Source organism: Petaurus breviceps, unplaced genomic scaffold, assembly GCF_028583685.1.
Source record: "Petaurus breviceps papuanus isolate PSGF00001 unplaced genomic scaffold, PetGlider_PUasm1.0 171, whole genome shotgun sequence".
Lineage (NCBI taxonomy): Eukaryota > Metazoa > Chordata > Mammalia > Diprotodontia > Petauridae > Petaurus > Petaurus breviceps.
Genome location: NW_027185754.1, coordinates 10942798 through 10963798, shown reverse-complemented (window position 1 = coordinate 10963798; position 21001 = coordinate 10942798). Strand labels below are relative to the sequence as shown.

General features: G+C 33.6%; 1 protein-coding gene across 4 annotated transcripts in view; it reads left to right on the top strand.

The window, feature by feature from the left end:
• Positions 1-21001, top strand: part of PHKB (phosphorylase kinase regulatory subunit beta) — a 251881-nt gene that overhangs the window by 118152 nt on the left and 112728 nt on the right. For all 4 annotated transcript variants that reach the window (XM_069082551.1, XM_069082552.1, XM_069082554.1 and 1 more), the window contains one exon: positions 19974-20069. In XM_069082551.1, coding sequence (XP_068938652.1) covers positions 19974-20069 — 96 coding nt within the window. The remainder of the gene's footprint in view (positions 1-19973; positions 20070-21001) is intronic.

The window sequence follows — 21001 nt, the reverse complement described above, 5'->3', positions numbered from 1 at the left end:
TGCTTGGATCCAGATCACGGTCTTGGGTAGTGGTCCTGGGGTGTGTGACCAATGAGCCAGAGAGTGTGGGGGCTGTAGAGTGGGTGCCCATCTAATAGCTCTGGCAGCTGCAAAAACCACAGCAATTTGGGACACAGCTTTCTCCATTCTGGAAGCAGAGTTCTACTGTGGCAAAGAGCTCAAAAGTCAAATAATTGGCTGACAATATGAGCAAGCAGTGGAAGCAGAACAGATGATAGATACTTTTTGGGGGACAAAAAGGATCAAGGCATGGAGTGGGAGGAAGACATCGAAGTCAGAACTCCTGCATCAAAAGCCTCCAAGAAAAATATGAACTGGTTGCAGGCCATGGACAAGCTCAAGAAGGATCTTGAAAATCAAGTAAGAGGAGTGGAGGAAAAATTGGGAAGAAAAATGAGAATAATGCAAGAAAATCATGAAAAGTGAGTAACAACCTGCTAAAGGAGACCCAAAAATACACTAAAGATAATAACACCTTAAAAATAGACTAACTCTGGGGGTGGCTATGTGGCTCAGTGAATAGAGCACCGGCCCTGGCATCAGGTGGACCTGAGTTCAAATCTGGCCCCAGACACTTAACAGAAAAAAACTAACCATGTGACCTTGCACAAGTCACTTAACCCCAATTGCCCTCCAAAAAGCAAAAAAAAAAAAATAGACTAACTCAAATGACAAAAGAGGCCCAAAAAGCCAATAAGGAGAAGAATGCTTTTAAAAGCCTAATTTGCCAGATGGAAAAGGAATTTCAAAAAGTCACTGAAGAGAATAACTCCTTCAAAATTAGATTGGAGCAATTGGAAGTGAATGACTTTATATATATATATATATATATATATATATATATATATAAAATAGATCCAAACAAATGAAAAAATAGAAGGCAATGTGAAATATCTCACTGGAAAAAGCACTGACCTGGAAAATAGAAACAGGAGAGATAATTTAAAAAATATTGGTCTACCTGAAAGCCATGATCAAAAAAAGAGTCTAGACACCATCTTTCAAGAAATTATCAAGCAAAATTGCCCTGATATTCTAGAACCAGAGGACAAAATAGAAATTGAAAGAATTCTCTGATCACCTCTTAAAAAGATCCCAAATAGAAAACTCCTAGGAATATTTTAGCCAAATTCCAGAGTTCCCAGGTCAAGGAGAAAATACTGCAAGCAGTCAGGAAGAAGCAATTTGAGTATTATGGAAACACAGTAAGGATAACACAAGACCTAGCAGCTTCTACATTAAGGGATCATAGGGCTTGGAATATGATATTCTGGAGGTCAAAGGAGCTAGGACTAAAACCAAGAATCACCTATCCAGTAAAACAGTATAATGCTACAGGGGAAAATATGGTCATTCAATGAAATAGAGAACTTTCAAGCATTCTTGATGAAAAAACCTGAACTGAACAGAAAATTTCACTTTCAAATAAAAGAAGCAAGAGAAGTATGAGAAGATAAACAGGAAAAAGAAAGCATGAGGAAATTATTAAAGTTGAACTATTTACATTCCTACATGGAAAAATGATAATTGTAACTCATAAGACCTTTCCCAGTATGAGGATAGCTGAAGGGAATATATATGTGTGTATACATGTATATGTATATGTACACATACATATATGTATGTATAGGAGGATGTATGTGTATATGAATATATATGTGAGTGTTGGCATTTGTATGTTTATGTATACATAGACAGAGGGCACAGGATGAGTTGAATATGAAGGGGTGATATCTAAAAAATAAAATTAAGAAGTGAGAGAGGAATTTATTGGGAGAAGAAGAAAGGGAGAGATAAATTAGGGTAAGTTATCTCATATAAAAGAGGCAAGAGAAAACTGTTACAATGGAGGGGAAGAGCAGGAAGGTGAAAGGGAATGGGACAACCTGATTCTCATTGAATTTGGCCTAAGGAGGGAATAGCATACACACTCAATTGGGCATCTTACCCTACAGGATCATAGGGGGTAGGGGATAAGAAGGGGGAGGATAGAAGGGAGAGCAGATTGGGGGAGAGGGTAGTTAGAAGCAAACATTTTTGAAAAGGGAACCAGGGTTTTGAAAGGGTCAAAGGAGAAAATAAAGTAAGTGGGGGAAAGATAGGATGGAGGGAAATAAAGTTAGTCTTTCACAGTATAACTACTATGGAAATGATTTGGGTAACTACACATGTACAATCTATATTGAATTGCTTATCTTCCCAGTGGGTATGGGTGAGGAGGGAAAAAGGGAAAAAAATCTGGAACTCAAAGTTTTAAAAACAAATGTTTTTTTAAAATTGTTTTTTACATGCAACTGGGACCTAAGATATACAGGCACTAGGGTATAGAAATCCATCTTGCCCTACTAGAAAGTTATGGGGGGGGGGGGAGATAGAGAGGGATATAAGAGAGAACAGCTTGGGGGAAGAGGTATTCAATAGGCTTGCTATTTTGGGATTGGGTTAAGGAAAAGACAGAAAAATTTGTAACTCAAAATCTTGTGGAAATGAATGTTGAACGCTAAAAATAAATAAATTAAAAATTTGAAAGAAAAAATTTTTTGGTAATTTTTGGTAATCATGGTAAATGCAGTCAAGAAGAATAATTAAATAACTAATAAAGGAAATATTTTATGTTTAATTTTTGTAATCCAAAAGGAAAAGAATATCCCTTTAGAATATGTTCTCTTTGTGAGTTCTTTTTGCAAGTGACAAGAGGGAAAAAAACAGGAATTTTTTTTTATTACTTATAAAACTTTTTGAAAAGTACTTTTATTCTATAGAATATAGGGAAAGGATCGTCCCTGATGTCTACTAGGCTAGCATTTAACCAATGGACTTCATCACTGAGAATTTATTTATATTCAGAAGACCCTGGTTCTCAAGACTTGGATCCAAGTTGTACTAACTATGTGCCCTTGGGAAAGTCATTGATCCTTTCTGAGCCTAATTTTTGTCATCTGGATAATGACGGTATTGATGCTTGTACTACCCTCCTCACAGAGAAGTACTATATAACTGAGTTGCTGTTTTTAATGGAGAGAATTTAATTTGCCTTTGTAAAGATTTTTGTCATTACCTAGACTTCACTTTAATTTTTTTTAAACAACCTAATCTTTTTTCCTTTTGAAATGAAAATCCTTCAAAATGTAATTGAACCCAAACAATGAATCTCTTTTAAGGTACCATTTTTTTGCTTTTGAAGCAAAATCAACCATGTAGAGTTGATTTTATTTTAAAATTTAAATCTAATGATGAATGAAATTGTGCATTTGAGTGTGTTAGTAGTTACGATTACATGTAGATGTGATAGAGGAGGGAGAAGATGGGAGAGAGATAATAGATGATTGATAGATGATAGCAAAAAGACAGATTTTTTTTGCAAATAATATTTTTCCCCACTTATATGTAAAAAATTTTAACATTCTTGAAAAAAAGTTTTGAGTTTCAAATTCTGTCTTTCCCTCCCTCCTCTCCCCCTCTCTCAGACACTAAACAATCTGATATATGTTATACATATGCCATCATGTGAAACATTTCCATATTAGTCATTTTATTGAAGAAAATTTGAACCAAAAAAAGAAAAAAAAGTGAAAAATAGTATGCTTTGGTCTGTATTCAGACTCCATCCATTGTTTCTTTGGAGACAGATAGTATTTTTCATAATTCATCCTTTGGGATTGTCTTGGATCATTGTATTGCTGACAAAAGCTAAATCATTCATAGTTCATCATCACACAGTGTTGCTATTACTTTGTACAGTGTTCTCCTTGTTCTGCTCACTTCACTCTGCATCAGTTCATGTAAGTCATAAAGATAGATTTCTAAAGAGAAAAGAGTAAATACAAACCCCTCTCCATCACACATACACACACATACACAGATAGACACATGCACACATATACAGAGTCAGTTTGCTTTGAACTAGGAAGAAGCTGTTATTTCATAGTCTATAAAAAACTATATCCATGGCTGTCCAACCACCTCAGAAATATAGACTGGTCTGTAAGAAAAATCAGAACAGATAATAGATGTTTCAACCAATCTATCCCAACAGCTGGGTAACTCAAAAGTACATGCCTTACTGTTAATGGTTTGAGTAGTATTCTTTTATATGTGAAAGAACTTTTATTAATGTATAAACTGAGAATAAAAACTGAATTTTGGGAAAAATTTGAACTACTATTTGGAAACATAGTCTTCGATTATAGCCAGGATATATTCAGGAAATAGGTGAAAAAAACATATCTTTAAAGATAATCAGACACTTTATAGAAGCATTTTCATACATTTCTCGTATTTCTTTTCCTCTAATCGTAGAGATATGAGCTGAAGTAAAAAATTGAAACACAATGACTAGGGAAGCTATTTATGGAATACAAAGTATTCTGCACTGTATAGTCATCTCTTTGATATTTTCAGATCTAAATGGTGATTGGTGGTTTAAACTAGATGATATTAATGGTAGTATGTCAATTCAGTGAACCATAAAAGTAATCCTTTTACAAGGTAATATTTGCTGATAAAACCTAGATGTCTTTTAGCTCACTAGAAATTCATGTTGTAATTTAGGGCCTTGAGCATGGAATAAATTTTCAAAGCAGAATAATAAATCTATAATTATGAAAAGTCAAATATTTACTCATTTTAATAAGAATAAATAGAAATCTTGTGAACTAACTCTAGAGATTTGGTAAAATGGTGGAATTTCTGCTTTTTGAAATGTTTTTCTAAGAGTGTATCTGAACAATACAAAATAAAATGGAGATTCAGGAACTAACAATGCATTAATCTAATTAATATGCCGCAACAAAATAGTTAACTAAAGCTAGAAATCCATACTACCTTTTTATATCAGTCAGATAAAGCAGGTATTTGTTCAATCTTCTAATTCTCTTCTTGCTTTTATATACATAGTCTGGCTTAGTAACTTTTCTTTTTGATCCCACATTTAAGAAGAAAATAAGTTTACTATTTACTATGAACTAAGTATTAGCATAAAGATAAAATGACTGCTCCTACCATTTCTTTGTTTACTTACCACTTCCCCAACAAGCCCTGAACATCCCTCCTCTGTGCCTTTATATATGGTGTGGTCTACCCTACCAGGATGGCCTCTTTCTTTATTTCATCTCCTTTAATCAGATCATATCTCTATAAACACTTGTTCATGGTCCCACTATGTAGGATTCCTTGTCTACTCTAACCAACCCACAGTTATTTCTCTTCTGCCCATGTATTCTTCCAGTAGCATTATTTTTACTATTCACTTATTACTTTTTATATATTGTATTATATTTTATAATTTTTGTCATTAACCTTAAAAAAACTGTTTTTATCTCTCCCTTTCTTCCCAGTTATAATTCTGTCTTACATTATACCAATACACATAGTAGTTTTGTCATATACATGGCTTTGTAGGAAGGTCATCTGATTTGGAGTCAGATTTGAACTTGGGCTCCAAACCAGACTCTGCCCCCTTATTATTTCTGTGACCTTGGGTGAGTTCTTTATTCTCCTTCCCTGGGCCTCAGTTGCCTCATCTGTAAAATTAGGTATTTGAACTAAATGACCTCTGAGGTTTTTCTCATTTCCAATTCTATGATCTTATGAACATTCGTTTAACCTCCACCGTCTCAAGTAATGAAACTTAAAATGTAGTGATAAATTAGTTGTTAACAGTCAGTCCCATTCCTGCCTCTTTCATTGATTCATTTGTCAGTTTTAAAGGGAATGAAAAATGGCGTTCTTGCTGAGAAAACATTTTGTTGTATGTGCTAAAATGCAAGCAGGAACAAGGGTGAATGAAAATGATATCAATCCAATGATTTTGATATTTAGATCTTAAGACTAGTACCTCTTGATCTTGAAAGCTCAATCACTATGACTGATTCATTCAGGGTGTTTTAGTTGCCAGGATGAATGCTATAAAAATTTACAGAATTAGGGTGAGATCCAGAAGCCAATATTCAGGTGGCATGAAATACAGAACATCTCCCTCCTACAATGTCTTTCTGTTCTCTTGAAATGCATGAGGCCACTGTATTTTCATTTCATTCAATATATTTATAGCATATGCCACTTTTGCAGATATAAGGGGGGGGGGGGAAGTGTTAACTATGACTCCTGACCAAAGGCATTGACAGTACTTCATCTGGATGATTATACTTTTTCATGCTTTTACCAAGCCAATTGCAGTTATTTAAAAGGTATAAAAATTGTGGTTATTTTCTTGGTATAATTCTGGATGTGAGATGAAACCCTAGAATTATTTTAATTTGCATTTCCCTTTTTTTAGTGAGTCTAAATATACTTTCAAGTGATTGTTAATAGTTTGTATTTCTTATTTTGAGAAACATTTATGTCTTTTGACCAGTCATACATTGGGAAATAGTTTTTGCTCTTCAAGATTTATGCTAGTTGTTTATAAATCTTGTATATCTAATACTTACCAGAGAGAGTAGAAATGTTTTCCCTATTGTCTTTTCCCCTCTATTCTATTAATTTTCTTCATACAGAAGCTTTTCCATTGCATATAATAAAAATAACCTATTTTATCTTTTATGATGACACTAAATTTAAAAATGAAAGCTGTTATCACTTTTAATATATAAGCACAGACCTGCTATGAGCATTGAATAACTCTAGTTCATTGAATTCTTTATTTTCTTTAAGGATTGTTTTATAATTGAATCAGTACCAGTTTTGATTGTAATTATTTAAACCAATTGTTTTCTTGACAAGTGTTAAGTCTTTCTGTTAAAAATCTGGTAGTTTTAGACAATATATCATAAGTGTAATTTTCTCCTTAATTTTAATCAGATTTTTTTCTATATATAGACAAAAACATAATTGTAGTTTGTAGTCACATTTTAAAAGTTTCTGTAAAACATCCCTTTTATCATGAACCTGTCAACTAAAATTTTGTAAGCCCAAATTCACTTTTTTCATGAATTTTTTTTTACTTTTTAGGAAATGATAAATATTTTTAGTTTGTCATCTTGTAGTTCAAGAACTCTGACTTAATCAGAGTTGGGTAAATACTTTTGAAGCCATCTGGTCGAGCCTCTATCTGATGAGATTCCCTTCTGCATTATATCCAAGTAGTTATCCAGTCTTTACTCAAAGACCATTCCCAAGAGGAATCCATTCCCTAGGCAGCATATTCCATGTATAGGTTATTTTATTTGTTTGAAAGTTTTTCCTTATTGTGAACCTAAGTCTGCTTCTCAATTTATATCCTTTGATCCTAGTTCTGGTCTCATCGTTCACACAGAAGTTTTCATCTCTTTTCCATGTGATAAGCTTCAGATATTTGAAGAATTATTTCTTACTTCCTAATTCTTCTCTTTCCCTAAATAAACATCAATATTTCCTTCAGTCCTCATATAGCATTAGGCAGGATCACATAGATTTAGAATCAGGAAGGAGGACAGGTTCAAATTCTACTTCTGGCACTTCTTCTGAGTTAATCATTTATCCTTTCAGTTTCTGGAGGGTGGCTAGGTGGCACAGTGGATGAAGAGACAGGCCTGGAGTCAGGAAGACTCTTCTTCCTGAATTCAAATCTGGCCTCAGACCCTGTCTAGCTATGTGACCTGGACAAAACATTTGAACCTATTTACCTCAATTTCCTCATCTGTAAGATGAACTAGAGAAGGAAATGGCAAACCACTCCAGTATTTTTGCTGAGAAAACCCCAAAAGGGGTCACGACTCAGACATGACTCAAAAACTAAACAATAAAAACAGAAAAATCACTTACCCTTTCAGTTTCCCTATAAAAACAAATATAGTACCTTCCTCACAGGTTTGTTATAAAGCTAAAAAAGAGATAATATATGAAAAAAATTTTGCAAAATATAAAACACTTTAAAAATATTTTTAAATGACCTAAAGTACCTTTACCATCCTAGAATCCCTTTGGATGTTTTCCAGTTTATTTTTGTCCTTTTCAAAATGTGCTACCCAGAGCCAACATAATACTCCAAATGTAGTCCTAACAGAGTAGAATATAGTAAAGATTATCTAGCTCTTTTTGAACATTCTTTTTTGGGAGGGCTTTTTTTTTTTAGAGGGCAGGGCAATTGGGCTTAAGTGACTTGCCAAAGTCATTCGGCTAGTAAGTGTTAAGTGTCTGAGGCCAGATTTGAACTTAGGTCCTCCTGACTCCAGGGCTGGTACTCTGTGCCACCTAGCCAGCCTGGACATTCTTTTTAAAAAATTGAACTTTTTTTAATCATCTAAAATCCACCTTTTCAAGTTCCCAATCTCCCTTTTTCTCATCCCATATTGAAAACAAAATAAAACAAAATTACTGGTACAAACATGTATGATAAAGCAAAACAAATTTCAGCATTGGATATATCATGTCATTTACTCATTTTGAGCTTACAGTTCTAGAACCCTAAGATATTTCTCATTCAAAATGCTTTCTAGACATATCATTCTCATCTGTATTTGTGAAGTCAAGATTTTAAACAGACATAAGAATTTACATTTATCTTTGTTAAATTCACCTAATTAGATTCAGTCCATTGTTTTATCTGGCTTGTATCTTTTTGGTTCCCAACTCTGTCAGTTCACATGTTAGTTATTCGTTAATGAGTTAGGCATTCTGACTAGAGATTTTCTTCCAAGTTTATGTAGAGCCATTAATGACTGTTCTTGGGGTCTAGCCATTAAATCAAGCTTAAATTCTCTAGTATATTAATAATCACTTAATAGTTGCTAGTTAACTGACTCCTAAATATATTATCATTAAGCTTATTTCCCTCCATTTTGTACAAAAGGACAATATGAAAATCTTTGTCCCAGTAAAATTTAGAAAAACTGTCTATAGCATTTGCTTGATATATTCTAGTGAGGATCTCAGAAAAGAAAATAAGATTACTCTGGTATAATCCTTTCTTGGTCAAGCCTTGTAGGTTCTTTGTCATTTCCACTTCCTTTTCTAGATGTTCACTACCATGGTATATAATACATTATAGAATTCTAAGTATCAAAATCATGCTCACTGGCCCTTAGTTAGCAATACTATTCTCTTCTCTTTAAAAAAAAAATCAAGTTAGCATTTACCCTTCTTTTGTCCTAGATTTCTCTCATTCTCAATAACTTTTCAGGGATTACTGACAATGATTCAATCTTTGTATTTGCTAGTTCTCACAGTACCTTAGTTCATATAGGTGACTTGAATTCATTTAGGACAGTAAGATGATCTCTTGCTATCTCCCTATATTGATCTTAAATTTCTATCCATAAATAGTCAATCCTGTTCAACCTTTTGCAGTCCAAAGAGCTTCCTCACTGTCAGAGAAAACAGAAGCAAAATCTCCTGTCATCTCTTGTCCTCATACCAACTCCTTCCTCCCCAGAACTGGTTAAATTTGCAGATGGATGCTATCAAACATTTACAGAACAATTAGTTCCAGTATTATATAATTTGTTTGCAAAAGCAGGGAAAGAAATGATCCTATCAAATTTCTTCTCTTAGATAAATATGGTCTTAGTAATTTAACCAGGGAAAGTTATAGCAGAGAAAGAAAATTATAGGCAAATGTCTAATGAATATAGATGCAAAAATATTAAATGAAATATTAGCAAAGGTACTACAGAAAAATATGATATACTGTAACCAGATTGGATTTATACCAAGTATTCAGGTTTAGTTCACTATTAGGAAAACAATAAAGATAACAGAGCACATTAACTGCAAAGACAAAATCTTAAAATTGTATTAATAGTTACAGAAAAAGCTTTTGACAAAATCTAAAACACATTGCATTAAAATCACTAATTAATATAGGAATAAATAGATCTTTCCTTTATTTGGTAAATAATATTTATTAAAATCAAGGACCACCATTATTTGTAATGTACAGACCTTTCCAAAAAGATATTGAGTAAAATAAGAATTTCTACCATCTATACTATTATTTGATATACTTCTGCTAAGTATAGCAATAAGACAAGAGAAAGCATTTGAGACAGTAAGCATTGGCAAAGAGGAAGCAAAATTATAGCTTTTGACAAATGATATGATGGTATACTTAAAGTACTCTAGAGATCCAACTAATATAAATTGAAACAATTTATGTCTTGTGTAAAGTAGCAGGTTATGAAATGAACCTACAGAACTATCAGTTTTCTCATATTTTCCAATGATATCAGCAGAAAGAAATTCCATTCAAAATAACCGCTGAATATTTGAAATATATTCAGAAATACATTGAAACGTTATGAATAGAATTACGAAACACTTTCAGAAACAAAGGAAGGCTTAAATAAATGGAGAAATTAGTTGCTCATAGTTTGACATTACCAACATAATAAAGATAAACCTAAATTAATGTATAGATTCAGAACCATATCACCAAAGACTCTCAAAAAATTACTTAGAAAAAAAATAATAACAAAACTAATCCAGAGGAACAAAGGGTCAAGAATATTAAGGGAAATAAAGGGGGGAAAAGGTAAGGAAGGAGACCTTGCAGCTTCTGATCTCACACTATACTAAAAATCAATAATCGGGGCAGCCAGGTAGCACAGCGAGTAAAAGCACTGACTCCAGTGTCAGGATGAGGGATGACCTGGGGATCGAATCTGGGCTCAGACACTTAGCACCCACCCAGAAACACCTGGCGGTGTAACCTTGAGCAAGTTACTTAACCCTGATTGCTTTAAAAAAAAAAAAGCAATAATCATCAAAACTATAAGTAGAAAAGTTGACAAGATAACAGATTTTAGATACACAGTCTGTCCACAAATATTTATTTTTTCCCAACTTAGTAGCATTTTTTTTCCAATTTCATGTAAAGGTAGTTTTCAACATTTACTTTTATAATATTTTGAGGTCCAAATTTTTTTCTCCCTCTTGTCCACCTCTCCAAGATGGCAAGCAATCTGATATTGGCTATGCACGTACAATCGTATTAAAAATATTTCCACATTAGTCATTCAACAAATATTTGTTACATGTTCACTTTGTGCCATTTACTGTGCTAAGTACTGGAGATAGAAACGTAAAGAACAATCCCTGCCCTTAGGGAGCTCTCAGTCTAATGAGGGAGATAATATGCAAACAGCTATGTACAAACAAGACATACACATTGTAAATTGGAGATAAACAACAGAGGGAAGACACTAGGGTTAAGGGGGATTTGGAAGGTCTTCTTGTAAAAGGTAATGTTTTATTTGGGACATGATGGAAGTCAAAGTCAGCAAGAAACAGATGAAATTGGAGAGAATTCCATGCATGGGGGACAGTCAGCGAAATTGAAGTTGGAAGATGGAGTGTCTTGTGTGATGGAGTGTCAAGGAGGCCAGTGTCACTGTATCATAGAGTATGTGGGGGGAAGAAAGGTGAGAGAATACTGAAATGGTAATATAGGGACATGTTATAAAGGACTATGAATGTTAGAAGATTTTATGTTTGATCCTGGTGCTTATAAGGAGCCAGTAGAGTTCATTCCATGGTAAGGGGGTGAAATCAGAACTGTGCTTAATTAAGATTAACTTAATAGCTGAGTGGAGGATGCACTGGAGTGGAGAGAGACTTGAGGTAGGGAAGCCAATCAGAAGGCTATTGCAACAAGGAATGAAGTGATGAGGTCTTAGATGGCAGTGTCAAAGGAGAGAATAGGGTTATATACAGGAGATTTTTTTAAAAAAATAGAATTGGCAAAATTTGGTAATTGATTGGATATGGACTGTGAGAAAGAATGAGACCCAAAAGCAATCAATATAACATGATGTTTTTTTTTAATTTTGTAATATATTTTAATCAAATTCTTTAAAATTGAAAAAAAATTTGCCTGGGCCCCTCACATCCAAGGGGCAGCCCTGTACAATAATGTGCCCATATGCAAAGGCTAAGTGTGGTAGAATTGCACAGGATAAATTCGACCATTTTCTAGCAATTTCAATTCTTACCCACAAATTTATGGTGGTGGCTTTTTCAAGATTACATCTCCCAGTATACCCTAGGAAGATACATTCAAGTGTGAGATGGTACTTAGTTCTATGATCTATCTGCCACCCAGGCCTCTTCCCTTCTTTGCTGCTTATTTGCTGCTTAGGATCCATAAGGACTGATGCTAGCAATTCAGCAGGAACCATGATGGAGAAATATCAAAAGTGTAGTCTCTTCTCATGCTTCTCTTGCTTCTTGTATCTGAATGTCAAATTTTCTGTTCATCTCTGTTTTTTTTTTTTCAGCAAGAATGCTTGAAAGTCCTCTATTCCACTGAATGACCATATTTTCCCTTGAAACATGATACCCAGTTTTGCTGAGTAGCTGACTCTTGTTTTTAATCCCATCTCCTTTGATCTCCAGAATATCATATTCCAAGCCCTTCGATCCCTCACTGTAGAAGCTGCCAGATCCTGGGTTATCCTAATTGTGTTTCCACAATATTCAAATTGTTTCTTCCTGGCTGCTTGTAATATTCTCTCCTTAATCTGGGAATTCCGGAACCTGGCTATAATATTCCTAGGATTTTTCTTTTTGGGATCTTTTTTAGGAGATGATTGGTGGATTCTTTCAACCTCTATTTTGCACTCTGGTTCTAAAACATCAGGGCAGTTTTCTTTGAAAACTTCTTGGAGGATGATTTCTAGGTTCTTACTTTGATCATGGCTTTCAGGTAGTCCAATAATTTTTAAATTATCTCTCCTGGATTCCTCAATGGTTTAAAAGATAAATAAGAATTATGAAAGTAGAATTTATGACCTGCACAGCAAAAAAATTGAAATAATAGAAAAATGTGAATCCATGGGGGAAAATATCGCCAAAGGAACAAAAAAGAGGCTATCTAATTGGGATGAAAATCTGGAGAAGTAGATGACAATCTGGAAAAAGAGAAGCAAAAGCAATAACATGGAAAAAATATGCTTTCTATTTGAGCAAAGCATATTGTTCTCAAACACAATATGCCCAGAGATAACTTAAGGATCATAGCAAAAAATGACAAGTTAAAAAACCTAAATACCTCAATCCAAGAAATGATACAAGGAAATTTCCCAGGACTTCTGAAAACAGGAAAAAATTGCCAATCAAAGAATCCACAGATTCCTCATAGAAAAACAACAACAAACAAACCTTGTCCTACAAATTCCAAGGCAAATAGCGATTAAATTTATCGATTCTACTGAAAAACAACAAATCATATAAGCATCCAGGAAGAAGACCCTCAAATATAAAGGAAAAGAAATGCGAATAACACAATAATGCACCTACCATAAACCACAGGAAGTGATAGGATAATATGTCCTAAAGGGCAAAGGAGTTTAAGATGCAGCCCAGGGTGACTGTCTTGCAAACCTGAGCTGAAACATTAAACTAAAAAGATAGAAATTCAGTTTTAAAATATTCAAAACATTCCTAGAAAGAGAACCAGACTTAAGCAAATGATTTGCCTTTAAAACACAAGTTTTTGATTTATACTAAGGGTACAAGGATAGTTCAATATTGGGAAAACAATCAACATAATTACTTTCAAAACAAAAACATAAAAACCCACAGATTATCTCAATTTATTTGGAAAAGTCTGGTAAAGTATAATATTCATTCATGCTAAAAACCCCTACAAAGTTTAGGCATGGAGGGACCTTTTTAAGATCATAAGAGTATCTATGTTTAACCAAAAGCAAGCGTCATATAAAACAGGACTGCCCTAGTAGTTTTCTCAATAAAGGCAGCAGTAAAGCAAAGATATTTTCACTCCCTGTAATTTTATTTAAATAGTTCTAGGGAAAGGAGAATAGAATAAGGAGAATAAGCCTGTATATAGTACCTACTATTTGCCAAGTACTGTGCTGCACAGATATTATCTCATTTGATTTTTACAGATATCTCATTTGATCCTCACAACAACCCTATGAGGTTCCCAATTTTACAGTTGAGGACACTCAGGCAAACAGAGTAATTCACCTGCTCCAGATCATAGAGCTAATGATTGTCTGAGGCCGCATTTGAATTCATGTTTTCTTCACTCCAGACTCCACCCTCTATCTACTGTTCCACCAAGTGCCTTCAGTTCTAGAAATGTTAGCAATTTTAATAAGAGAAGAGAAAAAAAACGAGAGGATAACATCTGCATTTTCAGATAATATGATGATTTACTTAGAAAATCCTAAGGAATAAGCAAAGTTGTTCATTGAAATAATAGCTTCCACATAGTTGCAGACTACAAAATAACAAAATAAACCCTAAAAATCAGCAACATTTCTATACATCAGTAACAGATTGCAAAAGTCAGTGATGGGAAAGGAAATACCATTCCAAACAGCAGCAAAATGCATGAAATATCTGGAGATTAATTTACCAGAGCACCCAAAATACTTTCACTGATTCAATTAATAAGTCCTCCTTAAAGAAATGAAGAACACCTTAAACAGCTGAAGGAATATTCATTTCTCGTGACTGAGCTGTGCATATATAGTAAAAATGGCAGTTCTGCTAAGTTTAGTTTATAGTTTTAGTGCTATTCCTGATTATAAAAGAGATACTTTATAGCAGTGATGTCAAACTCAAATAGAAAATGAACCTTGCCAATATATTGACTTAGAAAACCACAAATTAATGTTATCTGTATGGTATTGTATTTTTACTTATTTTCTTAAACCTTTATCAATTACGTTTTAATTTGCAAAGTCCAAGCTTCACTCTAGAGCTTTTGGGTGTGGAGTTTATCATGTCTGCTTTATAGAGCTCTGTAAAATAATTCAAATTTTTGAATCTAAAATTTATTTGGAAGAAATACAATATAGAGATATAATGAAAAAAGAATTAAAGGAGAATTGCATTTCCAGATGTCAAACTCTATTATAAAGTGATAGATACCAAAGCTATCTTGTATTGGTTTAAAAAAGAGATGTATATCAATGGAACAGGCTAGACAAGGGAGAATCAATAGAAGAATGGAACTTAGTCACAGTGAACAGTGGTTCAGTAAACTGAAAAGAAAATATGTAGAAAAGAACTCCCTTTTTGATAAAAGCTGCAGGAAAAAATAGAACAGTGTAGCAGAATTTAGGCCTAGATTGACACCTTACATAATACATTCAGATTGATACATGACCTTAATATTAAAGATCATACCATTAAAAATTAGGAGAGAAATGGATCTATGCCTTTCTTTTTTTCAAAGCCATGACTTATTTAGTAATTTTTAAGCATTCAGTTTTTAAGATTTTGAGTTCCAAATTTTCTCCTCTCCAGCCCCTCCCCAACAAACTGAGAGAGCAAGCAAAATGATATCAAAGATCTTTCACATCTATGGATAGATCAAGATGTATTTATGGATAGATCAAGATGTATTTTTAACCAAACAAGGGATAGTGGCAATTACAGAAGATAAAATAGATAACTGTGATTACATAGAACTGAAAACCTACTTCACAAACAAAATTTGTGAACATAAGATATGGAAGGAAGTGATTGAAATGGGGGGGGGGAGGCGGGGATCTATTTATCTGATAAACATTTGGTATCCTTTCCACAAAAGATAAGTGATCAAGGAGTATGAAGAAATATTTCTCAAAAAGAAAATAACTGGAAAGTATCAGCAAACACAAAGAAATAGTTCTCAAAAAAAATTCAGAAACTATTAACAAACCTAAGAAAGAATGCTTCAGATCACTGGTAATAAGAGAAACTAAAATCAAAACAACCCTGAGCTTCCACCTCAGAATTTGCAGAGATGAGAAATGATTGGAGTGATCAATACTGTGAGAAGATAGGCACATTAGTTCATTTGTTGGTGGAGCTATGAATCAGTACAACCATTTGGAAAGCATTTTGGAATGATTTAGATAAAGTAATTAAATATCCATTGTCTTTGACAAAGAAATTGCTTTACTTTACCTCTTTTTTTTAATTTTTAATTTTTGGCTCTTTTTGAAGGGGAAAACAGGGCATTTGGGGTTAAGTAACTTGCCCAAGGTCACATGGCTAGTAAGTATCTGAAGCCAGATTTGAACTTGAGTCCTCCTCACTCTAGGATTGGTGCTCTATTCACTGCACCACCTAGCCACCCCTAGATTTACACCTCAAGGAAGCCATTGATAGAAGAAAGTCCTCGTATACACCAAAATATTTATAGTGCCTTTTTTTTTGTGATAGCAAAGAATTGAAAGCAAAGTAGATAGCCGTTAGTTGGGGAGTGATTAAATAAATAGTGGTACGTGAATATAATGGAATATGGCTGTCATGTTATAAATGATAAAAGTAATCAACACAGGGAAGCATAGAAAAATCTATATGACCCAATACAGGGTGAAGTAATCAAAACCAATAAAAACAGTATGTACAATGACTACAGCAACATAAATGGAAAGAACAACTACAAAAAAGTTAATATTTCAAAATCACAAAAAACAAACATGGATTGGAATTGATATGAAAAGTGATCCTTACTCTTTATGTTTACAGAGGTGACATTTCTCTAAGTGTGGTACACTGTAAATATTTTCAAACTTGTTTGATATATAAATGAGTTTTTCTTTTCCTCTTCTTTTTCTTTTATTTTGTCTTAAAAATATATTTTATGAGATTGCTTTCTGTGAAGAGGCAGGAAAGTGATTCTGAGAGAAATTATGGTAATATTTTTTTAAAGTAAAAAAGTTACTTAAAGCTAAAAATAGATTAAAAAATAAATACACAGAAATAAGAAAAAGGAAATTCATACAGTCAAGCAAGCAGCTTTGGTATTACCGTGTCAAACGTATTATGCAGAAAACTACATAATAGAGTCATATTTTCATATGTTCTCTTCTTTTTCTGTTCTTTGTATTTGAAAATATTTATATTTGCTGGTTCATTATATTACGAATAACAAATAAAAAGAAAATTTCAAATAACATTTTAAGAATGCAAAAAAGAAACTTTCCCAAATTTTCTAAATTTTTCCAAAATTTAGAGTGTTTGTCAATCTATTCACAACTTTTCTCCCCTTTTCTATGCCCAAGTTCTGAGACAGAGTTATCATTTCCACCTTGGTAAGAAATTCTTCTGTGTTATTGAGAATTTGATCCAGAATACAATTTCTTTTATTTGGTTCCACCATTTGAAGGATTAAATCAGAAGATATGGCAAGAAATTATTAGTTACCCTGCTTTGACCAGAGAAAAAGTTCAAACAGATGTGTAGGTAATTGAAGTAATGTATCATGCATTTGTGCCAAGATTGCACACTTATCTTCTGTCTAGGTGGTTTGTAGTATACTTCAAGGACAAAATTCCTTCGTTTCTGCCTCCATTGATCTTTACTTAAGTGCTCTTCACCATGTTTTTTCTTTCTGGTTCCTGGATTTCTTAATAGGATCATATCTTCTTAATACACAATGCTATTCTTCCACCTTATGTTAGGATCACTCAAGTCTGAAGTCACTTCCATTTGGTCAGCTTCAGTGGCTCCCTTTTGCCTCTAGGATCAAATAAAAACTGTTCTAGCATTTAAAATCACCTTTAATCCAACTCTAACTTGTCTTTCTAAATTGATTTGACATTACCAAATTGTCATACATACAGCTCCTCAAACACAGCACTCTATGTCTCACCCCCATGCCTTTGCAAAAGCTTTCTCCCATGGCTGTAATTCTTTCCCTCTACACCTCTTCCTCTTGGAATCCTTGCCTTCTTTTGATATTTAGTTCATATACTACCTCCTATAGGCCTTTTATTATCCTGTCTTGTCCTCTTCCCTCCCCGACTCAATTTATTTTGTATTGTTTATATTAAATATTTGCTTATCTGTCCACCTGGTGTTTACTGCCAGTAATATGTAAGTTCTCTTAGGGACATAATAAATTTTTATTTTGTTTTGTATCCCTGGAACCCAACATGGTGTCTGGCATATAGTGTGTGCTTTTAAAAGATTTAAAAAAAATTGAACTGAAATAATTGACTAGAATTGTCATCCATAAATTTGAAGCAATGAGTTTTTTTGTTAGTTCTTTTTTTGAACTTTTTCTTCTGTGAATTTCTGGGCTTCTCTTCTGTTATTCTTTCTACATTGTAACTACACTTTGTAGAATCTAGTTTGATGGATATTTTGAATCAATTTTCTCTTTCTCCCTTTTTTTCTATTTAAAACTCCTTTGATTAAATTTGCTGCCTTACCAAAAGCAAGACATAGAGAATCTTAGACTTGAAAGTGATATTAAGAGTTCATTTTTAGTCCAGTCTGTACCTGAACAAGAGTCCTCTCTACAGTACATCTGATAATTGGCCATCCAGCCTTTTTTTGAAGACCTCTTGTGAAGAATATTCCATGAAGCCAATTTACTCCATCCTTGGAAGATGTTATTGCCAAGAACTGCTTCCTTACATAGAACCCATATTTGTCTCTTTTCAACTTCCACAGTTTTTCTCTCTGGAGTGAAACAGAATAATTCCAATACTTCCTTATTGCAGCTTCTACATTCTTGAATATAAATATCCTACTAAAGTCATTCTTTTCTCTAGGTTACATGGCTCTACTTCTGTTAGTCCAGCCTCTTATGACATGATCTTGCTTGCTTTCACCATCCTGGTTGCTCTTTTCTGAAAATTCTCTAGGTATCAATATTCCCCAAATGTGGCATGGAGAAAGGGAAGGAGAAGAAAGAGGGGAAGAAAGGAATAGTACTTAGTAATTGTCTGCTGTGTACCAGGCATTGTACTGAGTTATTTGTTTTTTTTACAAATATTTCAGTTGATCCTTTAAACAGATTACTTTGGATATGGTCTGAATATTGATCTGAGCAGGGTAGAATTTAAAAGGACAATCATCTCCCTAGTTCTAGTCTCTATTACTTTTTAAAAAATTCAATTTTTATTTTATTTTCACAGCAATATATTGTCTCCCCAAGTTCTGTCCCTCTCCTACTGAGGCAAGAAAAACAAAACCATTTTCTAAACATATATAATCAAGAAAAAAAATCCCACATTGGCCATGTCCAAAAAAAATTTGTTTCATTATGCACATTGAGGTGGGTAATATGTTTCATCATGAGTCCTCTGAAATTGTGTTTGGTACTTCTATTGGTCATAGTTGGTCATAATTCCTAAGTCTTTCAAATTTGTTCATCTTTATAATAATAATGTTATTATGTAAATTGTTCACTTGGTTCTGATCATTTTACTCTGCGTTTGTTCATACAAGTCATCCCAGATTTCTCTGAATCCATCTCCTTTATAATTTTTATAACAAAATAGTTTTCCATTACAAATATTAGCTAAGACTTGTTCATCCATTCCATGATTGATAGGTACTTCTTCAGTTTCCAGTTCTTTGCCACCACAAAGAACTGCAACAGATATTTTTGTACATGTTAATCCTTTTCCTCTTTCCTTTCCATTTCTTTCTTAATGAAACCTAATTTTGCAATAGCCTTTTGTGACTGGTTCATATTAAGATAACTGTCTGCTAAGCCCCTCAGATATTTTTCAGTCTATCTGCTGTCCTTCTTATATCACTTATTAAGTAGTTGTGTATTTAATTATTTTTTGAACTTAACATTTTAAGCTGCAGTCCAGACTTGTTTTAGATAGGTGCTACTGCACATACTGTGAAGAGTTAATAAATGTATTGGTTTATTTTGCTGAACTGCTTTTTTTCTTATTTGTTTTTATTTTTGCTTTTTATTCTTTGTTTTTTGAATGACTCTCTGGGTAAATGGAGGGACTAGAATATATTAAAAAAAATAAAGGTAATATAAAAATGAAAGATCAATAAAAGTTTTTAAAAAAAAACAATAGTGGGGGCGGCCAAGTGGCTCAACAAGTAAGAGCACCAGCCCCAGAGTCGGGATGACCTGGGATCGAATCCGGACTCAGATACTTAGCACCACACCCAGAAATAACTGGCTGTGTAACCTTGAGCAAGTTACTTAACCCCAAATGCTTTAAAAAAAAAACCAATAGTGGCTATTATAATGCTAAAATTTCTCCACATTGTTCTTCTGTGATTAAGAAGTTCATCTTCTCCTCTAGGGATGTTCTTGGTCTGTTATATTTGTGGATCTTGATGCCCATAATCGAAACAGACAGACTCTGTGTTCACTGCTGCCAAGAGAATCCAGATCTCATGTGAGTAATTTAAAGAATATTTTAAGAACATACTAAGGATTTTTTTACATTGTATTTTTCAGTTTTATCATCCATTTCTTAAAATTGTCAACTTTGCCCAGGATAGGCTCTACTGTTTCATTTAAATATCGTTCTAGAAAGTATAGATAGGAGGCTAATTCTCTTACCCTGAAAACCATTTTTACACTTTCCCACACCCTCTTACTTCTTGATAGATTAATGCTCATACTCAACATTCAGCTTTAGAAGAATTACACTTATCAGTTGGTACAAAAATGTTATTATAATTTTGTTGTTGCTGCTCCTTTATTTTAGTCATGTCTGATTCTTTGTGACTCCATTTGGAGTTTTCTTGGCAGAGATACTGGAGTGGTTTGTCATTTCCTTCTCTAGTTCATTTTATAGATGAGGAAACTGGTGCTTGCCTAGGGTCACACAGCTAGTAAGTGTCTGCAGCCAGATTTGAACTCAGGAAGTTTGGTCTTCCAGACTCCATAACTAGCATGCTATATCCACTGTGCCACCTAGTTGCTCCATTATATTTTTCTTTGCAATAAAATTTTTTATTCCATTTCTATTTATTGAAATAAAATGAATTGACATTGTAGCAATGTATAGATTTTTTATTTATGATATCAACAGAGATATAGACAGCTTTAGATTTAGTGACCTCTTTTGGATTTTACTGTGGCATAAGAGTGAAACTAGAACTTTTCCCCCTCCTTTTTTTCCTTCCACCAAAGTCATCCCTTAATAAGCATAATAACCGTCATACTATGGAGGTATCACTCATTCTTGAAAATTGTGCCTGCAGAATGCATGGTCTAGCCGGTCCTACCAAACTGAAAAAGTTTCAAATATGTGTCTAATAACTGAAAATATATATCTTGTTTGAGACCTGACCTAGCTCAGCTCATGGAAGCTCATCACTA